We start from the raw sequence: 18,341 nt of genomic DNA, 5'->3' as shown, positions 1-18,341 counted from the left end.
AAAGGGGAAGAAAAAACTTAATGTAAATTCAATTTTTGGGGAAAACTGCATGATTTTAAAGAAATTTTCTTTGGGGAAGCAGCCCTATACCGGCCCCTGTAATAGAAGGTAAAAAGGCCCTGTAAACATTGACGGATACTGCTTCGATACCAGTAGGCCTATATTTAAAGCAATTTCACTACCATTTATTATTGGCTTAACAGCTTAACTGTTTCAATATTGGTTGTTCGGGATATAAACGAGTACGAGAAAAAGTTACCCCTACCTTCTGTTGGCTCCATCATGGCGTTTTTCTGCAAGGGGAGAAAACTGTTAATTAAGGTAGTACACACCTAATGCTGAAGAGTATTTAAATAGGCTACTGTATTGAAACTGAAGGGCGTGGGTTCAACCCCCAGAAGGGGCAACTTTTTTTTTCTTTCTTTTTTTTCTTTTTAACATTTTTTATTGATCTCTCAGATCCTTAATGTAAGAAAAAAGTGTTTTATTTTAATTATATTATTATTGTAGGTATTTATTTACTAAATAATGCCAAATTTAATAGCAAATATGATACCAGATATTTTCAAAGTTTAATAAAATAAAAACTACACGGTAAAAGAACTTTATATTTTCCAAGATCAACTAATATACATTTAAAATATTTTAGGCAAACATTGAAAACAGCCCCTCATTGTGGAAAATTTTAGGGATATTTTAAATAAGGATTTTTACATAGGGAAATGATCAAAAAGTGTTAAAAGTGGGTGGGGTAGGGTTACATTTTTATACATATTAAAAACATTTCATTTAATATCAATCATTTTGCTTGTTTAATTTGTTACATAAATGTCATTATTTGTTTCTTAACAATGAGCAATAGGAAAACATTTTCATACTGATTATTTAGAGTTTCCATATTTCTGAAAAAAGCCCTTCTAATAGCAAAGTTTTAGTTCAGAAAAATGTCCATAACTCATAAACCACATGGTAAATTTTCTTTAAATTTTGCATACAGGTGCATACAGGTGACATTTAAGGCATATAACTGTCCTATGTTGTCAATTTTACAGTTCCTTATAGTGCCCATTAGGGGTGTTCTACCTTAACACACTACTTAAGTGTCGTAAGGGGAAGCAATCGCATAGACAAGTTTTATCATCACTAAAAGTCATCTCCAACATCAATGCATACACCGTTTCTGAAGTACAATTAATTAGGCCTACTAATTTTCTATACACAACCCATTCCTGGCCAAATTAAAAAAGAAATTAACAGTTGATCTACTGCCAATCTAGATAATTTTGGTTTCCCCGCATGTTTTACACAGGGCTGCTTATTAGCCAGTAATTAGATTATTGTTTAATCACCGCTTTTTAAGTTGTTGTTGTTGTTGTTTTGGTTTTTTTTAAAGTGCTCGGCCCAGTTTAAATTTAAATAATCATTGAATAGTTCAAACATTAAAAGCAGTTATCAGAGATAGAATATAAATCTTATGTTCATGACTATATACATGCTTATCATGTCAAATCCGATCTTCTTAAACTTTACGGAATAAATAAGTTTGGTATGTGTATGTGCGTGTGTGTGTGTGTGTGTGTGCACGCGCGCGCGCGTGTGTGCGTGGGTGTGTCGCCCGCTTGCGCGTGCGTGTGTGCACGGGTAAGTCTGTGAATAAAAAAGACAGATAAATATACTAATATACTTACGTTTTAGACTGTCTTCACCAAATCTTATCTTCCTTTTTACACATGGCATCATGCTTACACATTTTGCGTTAATATGCAAGACGTCAAATATCGACCGGAGAAGAATAATCATAAATATGTCCACATGCCTGAAAGGATGTCGGCAGGACGCCCTTGTTTTTTTAAATTTCTCATAATAACTAACGTACAGTTGAGATAAGGTATATCAACATGCCAGGAAAGTTGTTGCCTTATTATACAGTTAGCGCATCTTAAATTGATGATTATAATTTAACTTCACTATAATTATGTTTACACTTTCTTACATATACTCGTTCATCAAATTACATTTTATTTCTGATGATGAGAAAAAACACGGAAACGTTTTCATTTGGGAGCATTCTGATTGTAATCCCGTCTTAAAAAAACGTGCTTCGGGACTGGTCAAAATATGTCTCTTGGTTTAATATTAATGTTTATATCTTCGCAAATATTTTTGGACGAAGTTGTAGGACAGATAACAACTTTTCTATCGATATATAAAATATGTCCCTTTATGTCAGTTTACATATAATAGGTACCGATATACCAATAACCAATAAAAATTGCGACATGAATTCAGCATTTTTGCCCCATGTTTACGAAAATTACTATACATGTAGAAGCTGAAATAGAATTGTGACTAAACTATTTATTTGGTAATGTCAATCAACAAAAAAAAAAACAAAAACAAAAAAACACACATTGAATATTTTGTTTGCTCTATTTATTGTCGTTTTTGTTTTGTTTTTTTGTTTTGTTTTTTGAATGGCTCGCTTAATTGTTTGGAACTGGTCAATGCGCCGGAACCGGTCAAACTACTGTATACATACGACGAAATTTAACGTGCTTTGGTAGACGCAATCGTCATGACATGGTGAAACAGTTTAAACTCCTTATTAATGACATTTTTAAATTTAAAGTACTTCGGTAGGCCTAGACCCACTTGCCATGGCATGATTTAATTAACAGTATAAAATTCTATAAAAACATTTTCGTTATAAGAAAGAGTTAGATTTCTGTTTTTGTTTAATATGAGAGTATATAGTATATTAAACTTGGTGTCAATTTATGGTGTTTCTAAATCTTAATTTTCTGTAACGTTTGGGAATCCTGGAAATATTGCTTGCTTGTGGTACTTGACCTTTTCCGGATAATGATGGGAAAAGGTCAACGTTGCAATTTACCGCCACTTATATTTGTATGAAGTCAGTGATTTTCGCTATGTTGAGTTTTGCATTATTATGATTCGGATTATTGCATCAATGCATCTAATATAGTATTGATTTGTTTGTGTTAATTAAAATATTCGCAACATACTTGACATAATTTTTGTGGACTTTTTACTTTTTCTTATTCATTTTATTCGCTGTCAGTAACCATATACATATATCTTAATGGGATAACCATAAGTATGCTTAAACACGGGTGTATGTATATTCGAGATTCATATGATACAAAACTATGTAATGCTTGATATGCAATGCTTGATTTGATATGTCATAATTACCATGTAAAGATACACATCTGAGTTTACATTAAACCTGGTGATATTAACCGGCTTGCTTTGGGAAGAAAAATGTCACATAAGGTTAAACGCACTTAAGGATAATTAGGATAATAATGATAATCGTGACATTGTTATCAATGTTTTAGCGAGTGTTGTATCAGTTAAAACCCTCCTGTATGATAAACACAATATAAACCTCTTTACTCTAAGAGGAGTTTGAAGTACATGGATTTAATTGATAGCCGTGTTGTACAATATTGATGTAGGGACAGTGTATATGTTTCATATAATATACAAATATATATATATCTAAATGTAGCCGATAAAACACCATTGTGTACAGAGGATTAATTTACCAATCAACATGGAATTTTCATTAAGGCTTGCATTTTATGCATCATATCTACATGTGTTCTCAAATGTATGTTTCATGTCAAATGGAAAGCCTGCTGGTATGCTCTACCCCCGGGATTCTGAAAGTCGATCATTACGACACCTGGACGGAATGTGGGGATTTATGATAGATGATTCGCCTTCAAGAAATGAAAGTTTTGTCAATAAATGGTACAGTGATCGTCTGTCACAGGTCAGTATGATTTTATAATAGCTTAGATTGTAAGTTGTAGCTTCTTGGTGGCTTGGATTTTGCAGCCTAATTCAAATAAAGACAAAAAACTGAAAAGCTATGTATTTCATTTTAATCTAATTATGATTTGATTATTTCTGAAATGTTTATACATCTTTTTATCGAAAGCGACTTAATCTGTCTGTTATTATAAGATATATTGACGTTCTGCATAAAATCGGCGGCCATATTTGACGCCATCTTGGATTCGGAAGCGTTGTGAAAAAGATCTGCATTTTTGTTTAGAAGAGACTATATATTTGCTCTGGTGTAAGTTTCAAATTTAGACATTTTTTATTAAATGGCCCCCAGATCTTAAGCAAAAATAGCTTAGTTTTCAGTAAAGGTCTGTTGAGCAACGGTAGATTGATTGGTTCGATTTCTGCTTGCTCAACAAATACCTTGCATATCGCCTGGTGTGCTTTCTTGAAGCAGGTTAGAGACAGCGCCATTTAGTAAATGTAAGTCCTTGTTACTTTAAAAAGTGTCAAAAGTAAGCGTCTCAATCCAGCGTTTACAAATAGAGTGTTTACCAAGAAAAATATTAGAGAATGTGTCGATATTTTGAGTTTTGTCTAAAAAAGTTTTACATTACATTGACAAAAGCAAAGATGACGATGCATGGAAAAAATAAATGTAAATTACTAACATTCGTTTATTCTTTTTAATAATTTTCGAATTGCTATACACAATCTATATCTTGTTCAACAGTTTGGAGACGTTATACCAATGCCAGTACCGTCCAGCTACAACGATATTACCAACAGCAAACTTGTGAGAGACTTTGTGGGGTGGGCATGGTATGACCGAGAGTTTTACTTGGACAACACGTGGTCAAACAAACGAATAGTGCTCAGAATTGACAGCGCCCACTACAACGCAATTGTGGTAGGTTTCTCAGTGTTAAAGGAACTAAGGTCAAAAAAGTTTAACCTAAAGCATAAAATTTGAATTTATTATATAGATCAGCTGGAGCTCTTAAAACAGAAAGATATGAAAGGATACTCTGAAGTAAATTGAAAATCGAATTTTTATTGCTATTCTTAGACAGATTTGAGTGAAAAACGTTGCAACGTTACGCTATTCAATTTCGGGAAATTTTTCACAATAAGAACATTTTTTCTAAAATAATAACGGCGTGAGCGAATGATTTATTCTGGCAGTATTTTCTTTTATCTTGCATTGATAATGAAAACATACTATAAGATTCGTCAATTTGTTGCATATAACTGAAAATAGTTCAAATAGTTTTGTTCTTTAACTCAGTCAATATTAAAGGGACTCCACTGAGATTTAAAAGCCTAAAAACATAACATTTGAATTTCTGACATAATGAGCTGGGGCACTTTAAACAGAAATTTTTGCAAAGATAATTAAGAAATATACTTTGAAATAAATTGAAAATCGTATTTTTATGATTTTCTTAGCCCGATTTGAGTGAAAAGCGTTTAAACGCTTTTCATTTCGGGTCTTTTTTTACAATTTGAATAATTATTCTGGAAAAACGAAGTGCGCAAATGATCTGAAGTTTTGCACATGGATTAGTGGTCTAAACCTACATCAAATGGTACATTTATTAGAAAAACTATTTTAAGTCCCATCATGTCAAAAAACCTCAGTGGAGTCCCTTTAATAACGCTTTAATGTCAAAGTTCGTTTGTTTTGATTTTAGTGGGTGAATGGACAGGAAGCAATGAGTCACGAGGGCGGCCATCTTCCATTTGAAGCGGAAGTGACGAATATGTTACATCTTGATGGTTCTAATTACGTCACAGTGGCAATGAACAATACGCTTACACCAACTACCCTACCACCGGGCGCAATCGAATACAAAACAAATCCAGAAAAGTAAATGCTAAAAAATATCATTTTTGATACAAAAATTGTAAGGAAAACTATTTCAGACTGGTCCATGATACAAGTAAAACTTGAACATGGCCATGACTTTAAACCATTCTCGTTAACTTAGGCATATTGTATCATATCCGTTAAAGATTTTATCAATAACGAAATGATCGATTACCACAATAGAGTGATAGAATGGGTGCACTTTTGAACAAACAACTGCATGAAAAAGTGCCATTCATTCAATATAACACTTTAATATAGCACCATATTTTTTCATGAAATAGTGATTGAAAACATTTAAAATCCTTAAAAAAATTAGTTCACGCCATAAGATTTATTACTTAAGACGGAGGGATATTTCTTTTTCCCGATTTTCTTACTCAAAACATCGCATAATATAATGTACCTGTAAACAGTATGTTTTGGTCTTCCTTTCCTGACCAATGATTCCACAAGTGTTTCCTTTTTATCTCTGTTTGATGATTGAATACCGCTTATGCCGGTGCTGGTGGTGGTGAATCATGAACTATCATGGACAGATTCAGTAAAACTGAGTCTGAGTTTTTCAACTTTTTTTTTTTCATTGCTGTCGAAGGATCTGTCCGTTCCAGACTTTTCACAATATCAGATTCAGATTTAGATTGTAAAATTTAATGCCCTGGCAATGAATTGAAAAAGTATCAATCTGCTAGTCTTAAATTAAATTGCCAAATAGTTTCTTTCTTTCAATGGTCCACATGTTACATTGTAAATGATCAATTTATTGTAGATACCCTGCTGGATATTTTGTACAAAATCTTCAGATGGATTTCTTTAATTATGCCGGACTACATCGTCACGTGACGTTATATTCAACACCAGTGACGTATATAGAAGATATAGATATCACCACTGACATTCAAGGAAATAATGGTAAACAATATAAAAAACACTATTTATTGGTTTATATTTAACCATAATTATCAATACTTTTTTCTATCTTTACTTTATAAGATGTATCAAGGTAAATGAATGAGTCCTTCGGAATCAGTGATAACAGCACATTACGTGTTGAAAATTGAATACCGCTCAGGCCGGTGTCAGAGGGTGCGGGGGATGTTGCACTTTTTCATTATCCCTATTGTACAGAATCTACCAAACTGGAAACTTTACAAGTTCATTTAAAGAGAATTTCACTAGGTTAAAAATAGATATGCATTTTGCGTTTCTGATTTTAAGTGGGAATGTTCCAAAAGTGTGCAGTACAAGACTTAATAACGCCCAAATGTTGGCTTTTTGTATATTACTTTCTATGAACTCTTTTCATTTTTATGGTTTTGCACGGACGATATTTTAAGTAACTGGAAAAAGTTCGATAAAATTTATAGAAGGAAATTTTTAAGGTCTGAAAACTTCAGATCTATATTGCAGATAAATATTGTTTCCCCAGATAAAACAATAAGTTCTACTTTTAATATGTCTCTGTTATTCTAGTCATGTTTAAATGTACTATAGTATAATTTGTTTACGGCTTTAATAACAGCCCTTTTACAACACAAATTTATCTTGAGTTGTTTATTGTTTTACAAGCTACGCAAACTCCTGAATCTATGTACAACCGAACCACCTGCCACCCATAAAACATACTTGTAATAGATTATTTTATTTTTGACATTAACGTGATGTTAAAAAATGTGTGCATGTAAAGTTTACACATTTGTTTATCTAATGGACTTAATTTAGTAACCTATACACCGAACCACTTGATGGCACTAGGCCTTAAAAATGCATAAAGATTATACAAGAACGCAGTCTGCCCTCTACCATAACAAAGATGAAGCACAGCAATATGATTTCGGATATCTTGTTCAACTCACCGATACGTTTTGTTTGAGTATATCTACTAGTATATCATATTCTGATTTATAATCTGCAGGTATAGTCAGTTATGTCATCTATTCTGGCGGCAAAGCTGACTTGATCAACATGAAGGTCGAGATCATTGACAAAGTGGGTCACGTGATTGCAACCAAAACCAGTTACAAGGGCACCGTAACCATTCCGGATGCAAACCTCTGGTGGCCTTATACAATGAACGTGACTAGCCCAGGATACATGTATACGTTAAAAGTAAAGTATTTTTTTATTATAAAAGCTGTCTTTGTTATTAAAATGTCTGAAGGGACACAATGTAAGTCTGTTTTGTTTGTTTTTTTTTCACGTTTTGTTTGTTTTTTTTCACTCTTAACTAATTTCATAAGAAGATGACATTGCCGTTCAAAAATTAACATATAAAGATAAACTCTTAACATATACGTTATATTAAAGTCACACAAAGCTGTGCTAATACATGTACTTCATTACAAGGCACTTAACGTAAGCAGAATGTCCTTCTTTGGTCGTACACTTTATCTAGGAACAAGATAGAGGGCAAAGTATTTTATTGGACTACATGCATATAGATCTTTCGTTGTTAGAAAACGTATCAAAATATTTTTTTATTAAATTAAACAAAACTTTTTATTGCACATAAAAAATATTTCATAAAGCGTTGTAAATACATTAGGCACATGAATGTACTGACTTACAAAAACTCTTAACAAAATTAATCCTAAAACATCTCATTTTCTTTCTTCTGTTTCTAAGGTTTCAGTAACAGACGACAACGGAGGTGTCTCTGATATTTACCGTCAGCCGTTCGGTATCCGGACAGTGAGCGTTACAAATAAAAGTCTCATTATAAATGACAGACCATTCTACTGCCAGGGAGTTAACAAACATGAAGATTCAGATGTAGGTACCTATTTTATTGCCTTTACGAGGGCTCAGCAGTTGAGAAACGTCTTTTCTCAGTTCTTAACACAAAAAAACAACAACAAAAAACAGTTTATATTATGTTATAGAAATTATAATCTGTTTTTTTATTTTTTTACTTTTGACTTATGACCATGAAAATTGTACAGTTTGTATTTGTTTAAATTGTATACATGTATAATGTAATAAACGATTTCATTCTCCTCTCCTTCTTAAGATGATGTAACATAATATTAAATAATGTATTTAGCATAGTTTTGTATAAAGCAAAAAAATACCCTTTTTATCTATTTATTTATAATAACTATTTTTTAAACACAAGAAGCATATTATAGCCTCTACTGCATACCGTATGTACATGTTAACATGTACTGTAAGAAAAGCCAAACAATACAAAAGAAAATGGAAACATGTAAACCAAAGAAACACGAGAGCAAGAACATTACCGTTTTTGCTTTCTTGAAACATCTTAATATGGCAGCTGCTCCATTAATTTAAATATGTGTTCAATTTTAATATGTGTTTATAATAAAAAGAAAATTTGTTTAGTTTAGTGTAAGATCGAAATATATTTCACCTTGTGAACACCAAAAGTTCATATTTCACTCGTGGCTGCGCCACTCGTGAAATATACCTATTGGTGCTCACTCGGTGAAATATATTCCGATCTTACACTGAATTAAACAAATATCCTCTATATCATCTAAACACCTAGGTTATCTCATTTTGTTTTAGATACGTGGCAAAGGTCTCGACTATGCCCTCATCGCGCGAGACTTTAACATGTTAAAATGGCTGGGGGTAAATTGTTTCCGAACATCACATTATCCTTATGCTGAGGAGATAATGGATCAAGCCGACCAGCAAGGTATCGTTGTCATCGACGAAAGTCCTGGTGTAGGGATCTCAAAGTAAATACAGAATATGATATTGATTGACATATATATCACCTTATAATATTTAGCAAAATCGTCCATGTATTCAATCACCCAAGCTCCGAAAATCAACCATTTTGTTAAGAGCAGTTTGCACCTTTTTTTCGATTACCTCTGCTCCTCATATTTCTCCTTCGTTGCACAAGATCCTCAATTGCGTTTTTATACCATTTTAGCAAGTATTTCCTCCGCATTAATCATTTTGGTACATATTAGATCTGACAAATGTTTGGATTTCATATAAACTATCGGATATATATCGTGGTATGTATTATTAATGAACTTACCAAATTATATATTATACACGAGTATTATACACGAGTATATGATATTCTGTAATAGTAAAACAATCTACGTCACTTCTTGCCAGCTTAATAAAATGTTTTAATATTTCATGAAAGTTACAAATGTATATGAAATACCAACTAATGTCAGATATTTTATGTACTTTGTTATGTCATCTAGTATTGCCAACCACATGACTACTGATACTATGTTGTATACAATCATGGTTATTTAAAGAAGGTTAATATGTACGATATGCCATGGTAATTTCAAGGACAAAGAGACTGAAGAGCTGCCGATATAAAAACACGAAGATTCCATGCGAAGACATTGATAAATCACGAAAGAAAAAGAAACAGAAATCATCTAGTCTGAAATACGATTTCTCCAAATCAAATTCGTTCGACCGCAAGAAAAGGAAGCAGAAGAAAGGAAAAATAAGTGTCACAATTAGGTAACCCCAAACACACCTTAACCTACGGACCCCCTAGCGTGATGTTATTACACACTTACTTGTTGATATCATAATATTAACATTTCATAATTTTTATTTCGTTTAAACGGAAAAAATACACGTGACAACCTAAATAATACGTGTGTACATACATGTATAACGTTACTAAAGGGCTTCGTATTACCTACCATTCCATGCTCGGCACTGCAACCTTGCACTGCTACATTGCTAAAACTTAAACATACTTTTTGAAACAGGATGTATAAAGCAAAACGAATGTATTTTATTTTATATAATGGTGATTATTGGAATGTAGAGGGATTATTGGAATCTGCTTACGACTTTTTTACAGATAACATACATTTCTTTCTTCTTTTTTTTTTAAATATTACTTTCAGGATGTTGAAATTAGATGAATACTTATGATTTGCTTACGTAGTTTATCGGTGTTAATTTCTAAGGTTTAAGCTCACTTGAGCCTCTAATAATGCTCACTGGGGCTGCAACGCAAGGCGACCAGTAAAATTCGAAAATAAAGTTGCCATATGATTTTGCCAATGGGAGTGTCTTTCAAACAATGTATTGCTCTGCATTATCAACAATGTAAATGCTTCTTTCGTTTAGTGACGACAATTTTAGCAATAAGTCACTTGAGCATCATAAAGCTGTTATGACTGAGATGTACCAGAGAGATAAGAACCGTCCGTCTGTCATTATGTGGTCAGTGGCTAACGAACCAGCAACAAATAAGGCAAAAGCAGGACCTTATTTCAAGTAAGTTTTTTTAACTCTACTTTATCTCAACTGAAATAAATTATTTGTTAAAATAAGGCCAACTAATAAAGCACAAACAGAACCTTATTTCAAGAAAGTAAATTCTCTTCTGAAATTAAAATTCTTTTTTAAAATACAAGGAGTTGAAGTTATGAGCAGACAAAATCAATCCGGCCGTTATTGTTCTAAGGAATCTGAATTAGATAGGCCCACATCTCAACAAGAGCAGTTCTGCAAGGGAGAGGAAGTGTAATTATCTGCATATTACCAAAAATTAGAGAGCCGATGTTTGGTGATCAATAATTTGAATAAATTTAAGTAAGTTTTATCTATTTTATTACGATTTTTAATCTTTAGTTATTGCCGTGTCATTGTTTTGTTTTCCAGGAGCGTTATAGACCACGTGCGGTCCCTCGATTCATCACGACCTGTGACGTTTGTCTGTAATCAGGACTACAACACAGATGTTGCGGTCTGTCATACTTGTGTCAAAGATTCTTTCTTAATCTTTACTATATTAGGCCTAATTTGTGAAAGTGAACTAGCTAACAGAAGCTAGTATAGTGGTCCTACCCAAAGCTTGGAGAATAATTAATGCACATTGAGGGCACATTTTGTGTCAATGCTTCTCTTACAGTAAAGCTGGAAAGTTGTCATTTGACATTAAGTGTGTCAGTGTCACTGAGCTCTCATTTAATAAGAATGTTGATATATACATGCACCAGTAAAGGAATTGTATGCGTATAATCTGTTAATATTTGATGATAATCTATTTTACTTGGGTTAAAACTTTTGTACAGTGGAATCCTGTGTAATCTCTTAACAGAAACAAGTTTTCAATCATTTTTGTTCATTTGGAACATGTAAAATATATTTGTATATGTGTAATCGTACTGGTACTAGAAAGTACTTAATTGATGTTTTACTCCACCAGACTCGGCGACGTGAAAATTTACATTTTAGTGCATAACCGGTACTATATAACTATTAGACAGTAATATTTGTTTTCACTCCCCAAGAATCGGCATTTAGCTGTGAACATATATACATTGTAGTGAAATACATGTAATATAAAATATCTGAACATGATAATGTTAAATCTACAGGTTCAGTATGTCGACATAATCCTTGTCAACAAATATTATGCGTGGTATTCAGATGTTGGTCACACAGAGTTGATTCAACTACAACTAGAGAATGACCTACGACATTGGCACGCGAAATTCAACAAGCCAATGATTTTGTCCGAGTATGGCGCTGATACAATAGCTGGCTTTCACCAGGTATAATTACGTGTCAAGAATAAAGGAGAAACTTTCATTTTTTAAAAATATCACATATATGAATGTCAAAAAGTCCAGGTTTTGAGCCAGAATAGCAAATATAAATCATAGTGTTAAATGAAAATATCTGAAATTGATTCAAATTAATCAACATTTATATGTTTAAATGTTGAGTTATGTTTAAGCCGGTGCTAGAGGTTGTTGACGGTAGATAACATTCACAACTACCGTCCGTGAGTAGGCACGATCAAACTTTCAATTTTGCCGTTTTGGACAACCTTGAATAAGTTTTCCATTCTGTTTAAATTACCTTTACTTTTTTTAAACAAGTTAGATGTGAATGAAATTCTGTATCATTGTCGCGTCAGTACTATAAGATGTGTACAATTATTAAACATTTTTATGTTGAAATCTAAACTGTTTCATATATATTTCATATTATATAGCATTTACTTTACCTCATCTTTCACACGCTCTTCTTCTATCTGCATCAAGATTTATAATAATAAAGGCTTTATTTAACGAGGCTACATATTCGCCAAAACGATCTTCCATATGTACCTCAACGCAAGGTTTCACATGTTATACATTATAATACAGGTACCAAGTTTTGTCTTCACTGAAGAATACCAACGGGAGTTTTTAGAGCAATATCACAAAGCGTTCGATACACTCTCATCAGAATTTCTAGTCGGAGAAATGCCCTGGAATTTTGCAGATTTCATGACTGTGCAAGGTATGGTACTTTTTCAAAATCCAAGGTATGGTACTTTTTCAAAATCCAAGGTATGGTACTTTTTCAAAATCCAAGGTATGGTACTTTTTCAAAATCCAAGGTATGGTACTATTTCAAAATCATAACTTTGTAAAAATGAAATTTACCATAAAATTAATTTGACTTAAATAATTAATCAGCATACCTGGATCAATATTAAACATGTTTTATATAGAATGTATTGTGATAAGAAACATTTTATACATCTTAAATGCTATTAATCCATTATTAAAACATTATTTAACATATGTTGAACATTTCTAAAGAATAAAAAAAAAACACATGAATTACGGAGGCATACTGTGCCTTTAAGTAAACGTACTATATGTTTCTGTTTTCGGGAGAACGAAGGTAAAACAATAAAATTATCAAGTTCCATGTTTCAATGAATTATTTTCATCGTATTGTTGCATACTTCGTAACAGAGCAGTAACAATTTTCTAGTTCTTTGTCATGATGTTTAGAATTCAATTACATATTAAGCCGGTGTTAGGGGGTGGGCTTGAAAGATATTGCAATTTACATTATGCACAGACTAAATAAAAGCGAATCTGTGATTTTCAACTATGTCATTTTGTTGTCATTGCTCTGAAGGGATTTCCCATTTCTAAATCTTCGTTACTATTTTTAGGCATTACACGTGTTGTTGGAAACAAGAAAGGGCTTTTGACACGTCAACGACAGCCCAAAATGTCTGCCCATTTGATACGTGACAGGTATATGAGAATGATTCACGGGGACACGTGTAAAAAATATTAATTTGTTTACACATTGCACTGTAATACTCCATATCTTGAAGTAGAATATCAATAATAGCTATATATAGTGTACAAAACTGTATGACAATACTGTGTATTGGTCATGGATATTTTTATATATTTTATTATTAACAAGAATGTGGTGTAAATGTTTATATCAGTTTTGTACAAATAAACTTATTTACTTTTAAACGTGTTTATTGTCTCAAAACAAAACATGATATTCTCATAAAATTTACACAGTGCAATCGCCATATCCAGCAACTTCTAGATTTCTGTGCGTACATTTTGCCTTCTCATACTCACAGCTGTAATGAAACAAAATTTTTCTTAAACTTTTGACAAGACCTCTTGCATAGCAAAGCCAAAGAATTTTCGTGCATGCGCGTTCTGCACAGGGCTAGCGCGTTCTGCATAGAGCAATAAAGCAAAATCGATACAATAGTGGGATCGAAGAATCAATTTCATAAGAAGAAAACAATTTCCGAAGTACAAAATCAATCTGTTTTTCAATCCAGTCGCTTTTCAATAGGCAATAAAGTAAACAAGGAACTAGATTGTTGCTAAGAGTATATGTTGTATGGACACCGCATCGCATATCGTGTATTTTTATTTTAAGTAATATAATGAAACATCGTATCAATACATATGATTTTACTGTTAAATCTATCCTTATAGAATCTTCCTCAAAGTTATCAAAAGAATAGAACTCTTTGAGGAGACCATACTACATACGAAACGAGTTCTGTTGTTAAACCAAATTATAAAACTGTAAAACGAATGTTCTTCTAGTAAATGGTGTACATATTGTTATGTAGTACCATGTAATATGTTTTGCTCTCGTTAATTTTGTCTGTAATACAGATATAAGAAATACGGTTCTTGCAAATAATGTCGGAACATTGTGCATTGTCCCTTGAGTGAAGCGGGCATATAAGATATATTTTTCAGCATCAAAGCGACAGTATGTTATTTGGTGAGCTGATCTTGTAGATTGTTATGAAGTATATATTATTAAATATAAATTTTGCAGTACTTTGATTATGTAGATTCATATGCCATGTGTTAAGCTATCGTAGAACACATAATGATATTTTGGGTTGTATTTGTTATGAAGTGTATCATGCGAGACACACTATCTGTTGCAGAAAATTGTGTTCATAATACAAACTCATTGTTCGATAAGCAAGCAAGTATGTTTAAAACTCTTAGGAAAACATATGAAGTCTATAAAAACAGTTCTAAAAATATGTATACGTACTAGTTGTCATACGTCCTTCCGTCTGTACCACAAACTTTATTTAATTCTGTCGGGCAGTTTTGCTTACTAAGAGTAGTACAGAAAAAGTCGATGATGACGACATTTCCGGCTACTGGTGCTACAGTAGAAATGTCCATGTTAGTGCAGTCCCCTTCATGAAGCACATTTATGGAAGGATCTTTGCAATGGGCTTTACTGAACTCACATCTGAAATAATTAAAAAAAAACTTATTGCATTTGTCTGTGTAATATTAACACTCAGTTCTTACTAAGAGGTGACGTACAACACCCGAGGTTACCCAAAATTTTCTAATCCTGTTTCGGCGCCATATTACCTAAACTACAAATCCGTAAAACCAAATAAACAAACTGTGCTAAATTAATTGAAGAATGTTGTTGTTTTTATTACTAGGCGGTTTAAGGAATTCTAACATTGGTTTGTCGTACAATTATTGGTCATAAAATGTTAATTCATAGTGAGGCCCAATCTTCTTGGATTTTTTTCCAAATTGTTTCGTTTTGAGCAAATATTGTTTAAATAGCTAGATAATCGTACAATAATCAAAATATAAAATATAAATATTTACTTGTTCTTGTAAGTTACAATATTTGTTCCACAGTAAGAGTTACTGATAAAACGGTCACATGATCCAAACGATTCAATGAAGTCACATCCATAGAATGTCGAAGACGTTTGGGAAAGCGCACCTTAACATAAAAATGAAAAAAAAACACTTCAATTTAAGATATATATATATAAAGCTCAAATTTGCTATTTCAAAAGAAATGATAGAATTGCTACAGTCTCTCTGTAAAAGTAAGGAAAAAATGTTTAAGTAACACACACAGTTGTTTAAAAACATGTTTTAAATTCTATATACTTTAGGTAGAAACAGAATGAATATATCGTGTCATTAAACAAACTGGCGCCATGACTTGACCTGTAATGGAAAAAACAGATTTCAATACATAATTTGTATATTCTCATACTCCAATTGACATTTTCTTAGATTTGAATAAATTACTGCAATAAGAGTATTTGTCACAGTATTTCTTTTAGTCTCCATATAATTGAAATTCTAAAATATAATGGGTTTTTGGTATATCTGTTTGTATATCTGTATCATAGTTTCGTTAAAATGAGCTATCAAGGACATAATTTCATTTGTTTCATTTGAACAGGATCCTGATGATAAGTTAGTTGTGATATTGCAAGGTCAACACAGGGCCATACAAAGTCCTATATGAAAGAGCCTAGTTTACACCACACCAAAACCTTATATTTTATCTTTCACTAATTTACATAATAAAATAAATAAGAAGGAAACAGATGATTGAATATTTCGGCATTTGCATCATGCACATTATAATGTTATATTATAAGCAATATTTTGATTTCAATTTATATGTTAAATCAATAAGATTAAAGACACATGGCTTAATTAGACTGATTGACTGAATGTATTTGTTCTTGGTAAGTATTCAAACCCTGCTATAAATGATGGCTCAAACTGCTTATCGTAAAGGATTTAAATCAGATTTTCTTAAATACACATAACAACAACAACACTTGATTTTTATAAAATTATGTCCTGGCTGTCTCTTTAAAGAGACAATCATGTGTAATGGTTTAACTTTCCATTTGATTTTTCCGTACATCCTTTTTCAATAGCAATAATACGTAACATCTTACCTTGTGCAAATATCAGACAAACAAGAATTTGAAGAAACATTATCCTACTTTATAATCAAGAAAAGCCTTAAGTCATTAATGTTTCTATGAGAACAGAACAACGGTTTCTTTCTCTTGACAAACAAATATCTTATCAGTTAGTGATGATGTAAGATTTTTGTAACGATTTAATCGGTAAAGTCAACCGATGACCAAAACAAGAGCATGTTATCTTCAAAATAACTTTTAGACCAAATTAATTATCACGACATATGACCTTTGCAAGTGATTTTGTACATTTAGGTTCATTTTAATCTTAGATTTTTTTCTGAACACAAATCAATCAAGAAATTATAAGATAGTTTGTTGCAAAACCACTTTGTTCCCATAGTACTATTAGAAAATGGAACATAGCATCAATTAAGGTCTTGTGTGTGTGGTTTATGGTTTTTAACATATTCATTTAAGTTCCTTGCAACTTAAATTAATCATGATTCCTGGGTTGAGAGGCAGACACTTTTTAAAAACACTAGGCCACCGCTCCCCTTCTGCCAAACTGGATTTAGATTAACAATTATAACAATTAAACTAAAATAGCTGAAATTGGCACTGCAGTCAACATATACATGTAGTTTATAATTTAGATGTTAGCTCAATGAAAACATTGATATAGGTTGTATGCCAATTTGAATTCAATATGTATCGTCCAAACACATCATGTGTTTTCTACGAAATTGTAAATAATCTTGTTGAATATGCATTTTAATTTTTTCAGTACGTCTTATAAATAATGTTGAACAGTAGTAGAGATAAATTATGTAAGTGGATGGTTAACTCAGTCACATAAAACGGTATTTCGAGTGTACTTGGTTCGAGTTCTTGTCAGGGTTCATTTTTCCCATGCCCTGTTATTCTGCGACAACGTGGTTTTAATTGTATTGAAAAAATACTGTGAGTTCGAAATTTATCTTTTTCCAATCCTTCGGTTAAAATAGGCCCATGACGAAAACCCGCACAATACTATACATGTATATAGACTAGCGTTTCAAATGGAAGTTGTTAAGGTGCTAAATTGGTTTACGAACGTAAACCACTGAAATAATGGTGGCCAATATAAATCTAAATACATTTGTATTATCTTTCTCAATTTATTTAGAGTTGTATATGGAACGCCAAATAAGCATTCTCCTACATGGTTATTCTAACTTTTCCCGATTATTTGAAAGTATTGTTGTCATTTTCAAATATAGACTATAGAACCCCTGTCTTGATTTGAATTGTTTTAAATGGTTTAAAAATGCACTTTAATCTATATCAATCGTATCTACCAAAAGAAACTTAGTTACAGTTCGCATAAATTAGTTCATTTACTATATATACACGGAAATAGTACATGTAGCAAATGTGTCTTTTTCTTTGCAGAACATTTTACGTCATTTAGTATAAATTTCCTATCTCTGACCATCGATCATATATCAGGTCGAAAGTATACAAACCAATTAATTTTTAAGCGCCCCCCCCCCCCCCCAAAAAAAAAAGTGGCTACAGAAGGCTATGTTAGATTTATAAAAACTACTGTTAAAAAAATAGTGAAGTAGTGGTTTAAAACTTAATTGTACCTTATTAAATGTTTTACCTTAATAGCTGCTTTAAGCCGCTTTA

General features: G+C 32.2%; 2 protein-coding genes across 3 annotated transcripts; one reads left to right on the top strand and one right to left on the bottom strand.

Moving 5' to 3' along the window:
- Positions 1-3,229: 3,229 nt before the first annotated feature.
- LOC132733461 (beta-glucuronidase-like) lies at positions 3,230-13,938 on the top strand. 2 transcript variants are annotated; one of them, XM_060720110.1, is made up of 13 exons: positions 3,230-3,802; positions 4,553-4,729; positions 5,514-5,689; positions 6,459-6,601; positions 7,605-7,798; positions 8,315-8,461; positions 9,218-9,393; positions 9,977-10,156; positions 10,781-10,930; positions 11,318-11,402; positions 12,037-12,213; positions 12,814-12,949; positions 13,620-13,938. In XM_060720110.1, the coding sequence occupies exons 1-13, from the start codon at positions 3,581-3,583 to the stop codon at positions 13,745-13,747; spliced, it is 2,091 nt and encodes a 696-aa protein (XP_060576093.1). In that variant the 5' UTR covers positions 3,230-3,580; the 3' UTR covers positions 13,748-13,938. The 2 variants fall into 2 exon arrangements, with proteins under 2 accessions (XP_060576093.1, XP_060576094.1); XM_060720111.1 differs by lacking the exon at positions 9,977-10,156 and having other exon boundaries at positions 3,233-3,802.
- Positions 13,930-16,858, bottom strand: LOC132733462 (follistatin-like). The gene is made up of 4 exons (XM_060720112.1): positions 16,701-16,858; positions 15,595-15,715; positions 15,008-15,214; positions 13,930-14,054 (listed from the first exon to the last, which is right to left on the bottom strand). The coding sequence occupies exons 1-4, from the start codon at positions 16,738-16,740 to the stop codon at positions 13,982-13,984; spliced, it is 441 nt and encodes a 146-aa protein (XP_060576095.1). The 5' UTR covers positions 16,741-16,858; the 3' UTR covers positions 13,930-13,981.
- Between the last annotated feature and the right edge of the window lie 1,483 nt (positions 16,859-18,341).

This window comes from Ruditapes philippinarum, unplaced genomic scaffold, assembly GCF_026571515.1.
Source record: "Ruditapes philippinarum isolate M1 unplaced genomic scaffold, ASM2657151v2 ctg842_1_1_1_1, whole genome shotgun sequence".
Classification (NCBI taxonomy): domain Eukaryota; kingdom Metazoa; phylum Mollusca; class Bivalvia; order Venerida; family Veneridae; genus Ruditapes; species Ruditapes philippinarum.
The sequence above is the reverse complement of the archived record's forward strand: the minus strand, read 5'-3'. Positions and strand labels throughout refer to the sequence as shown.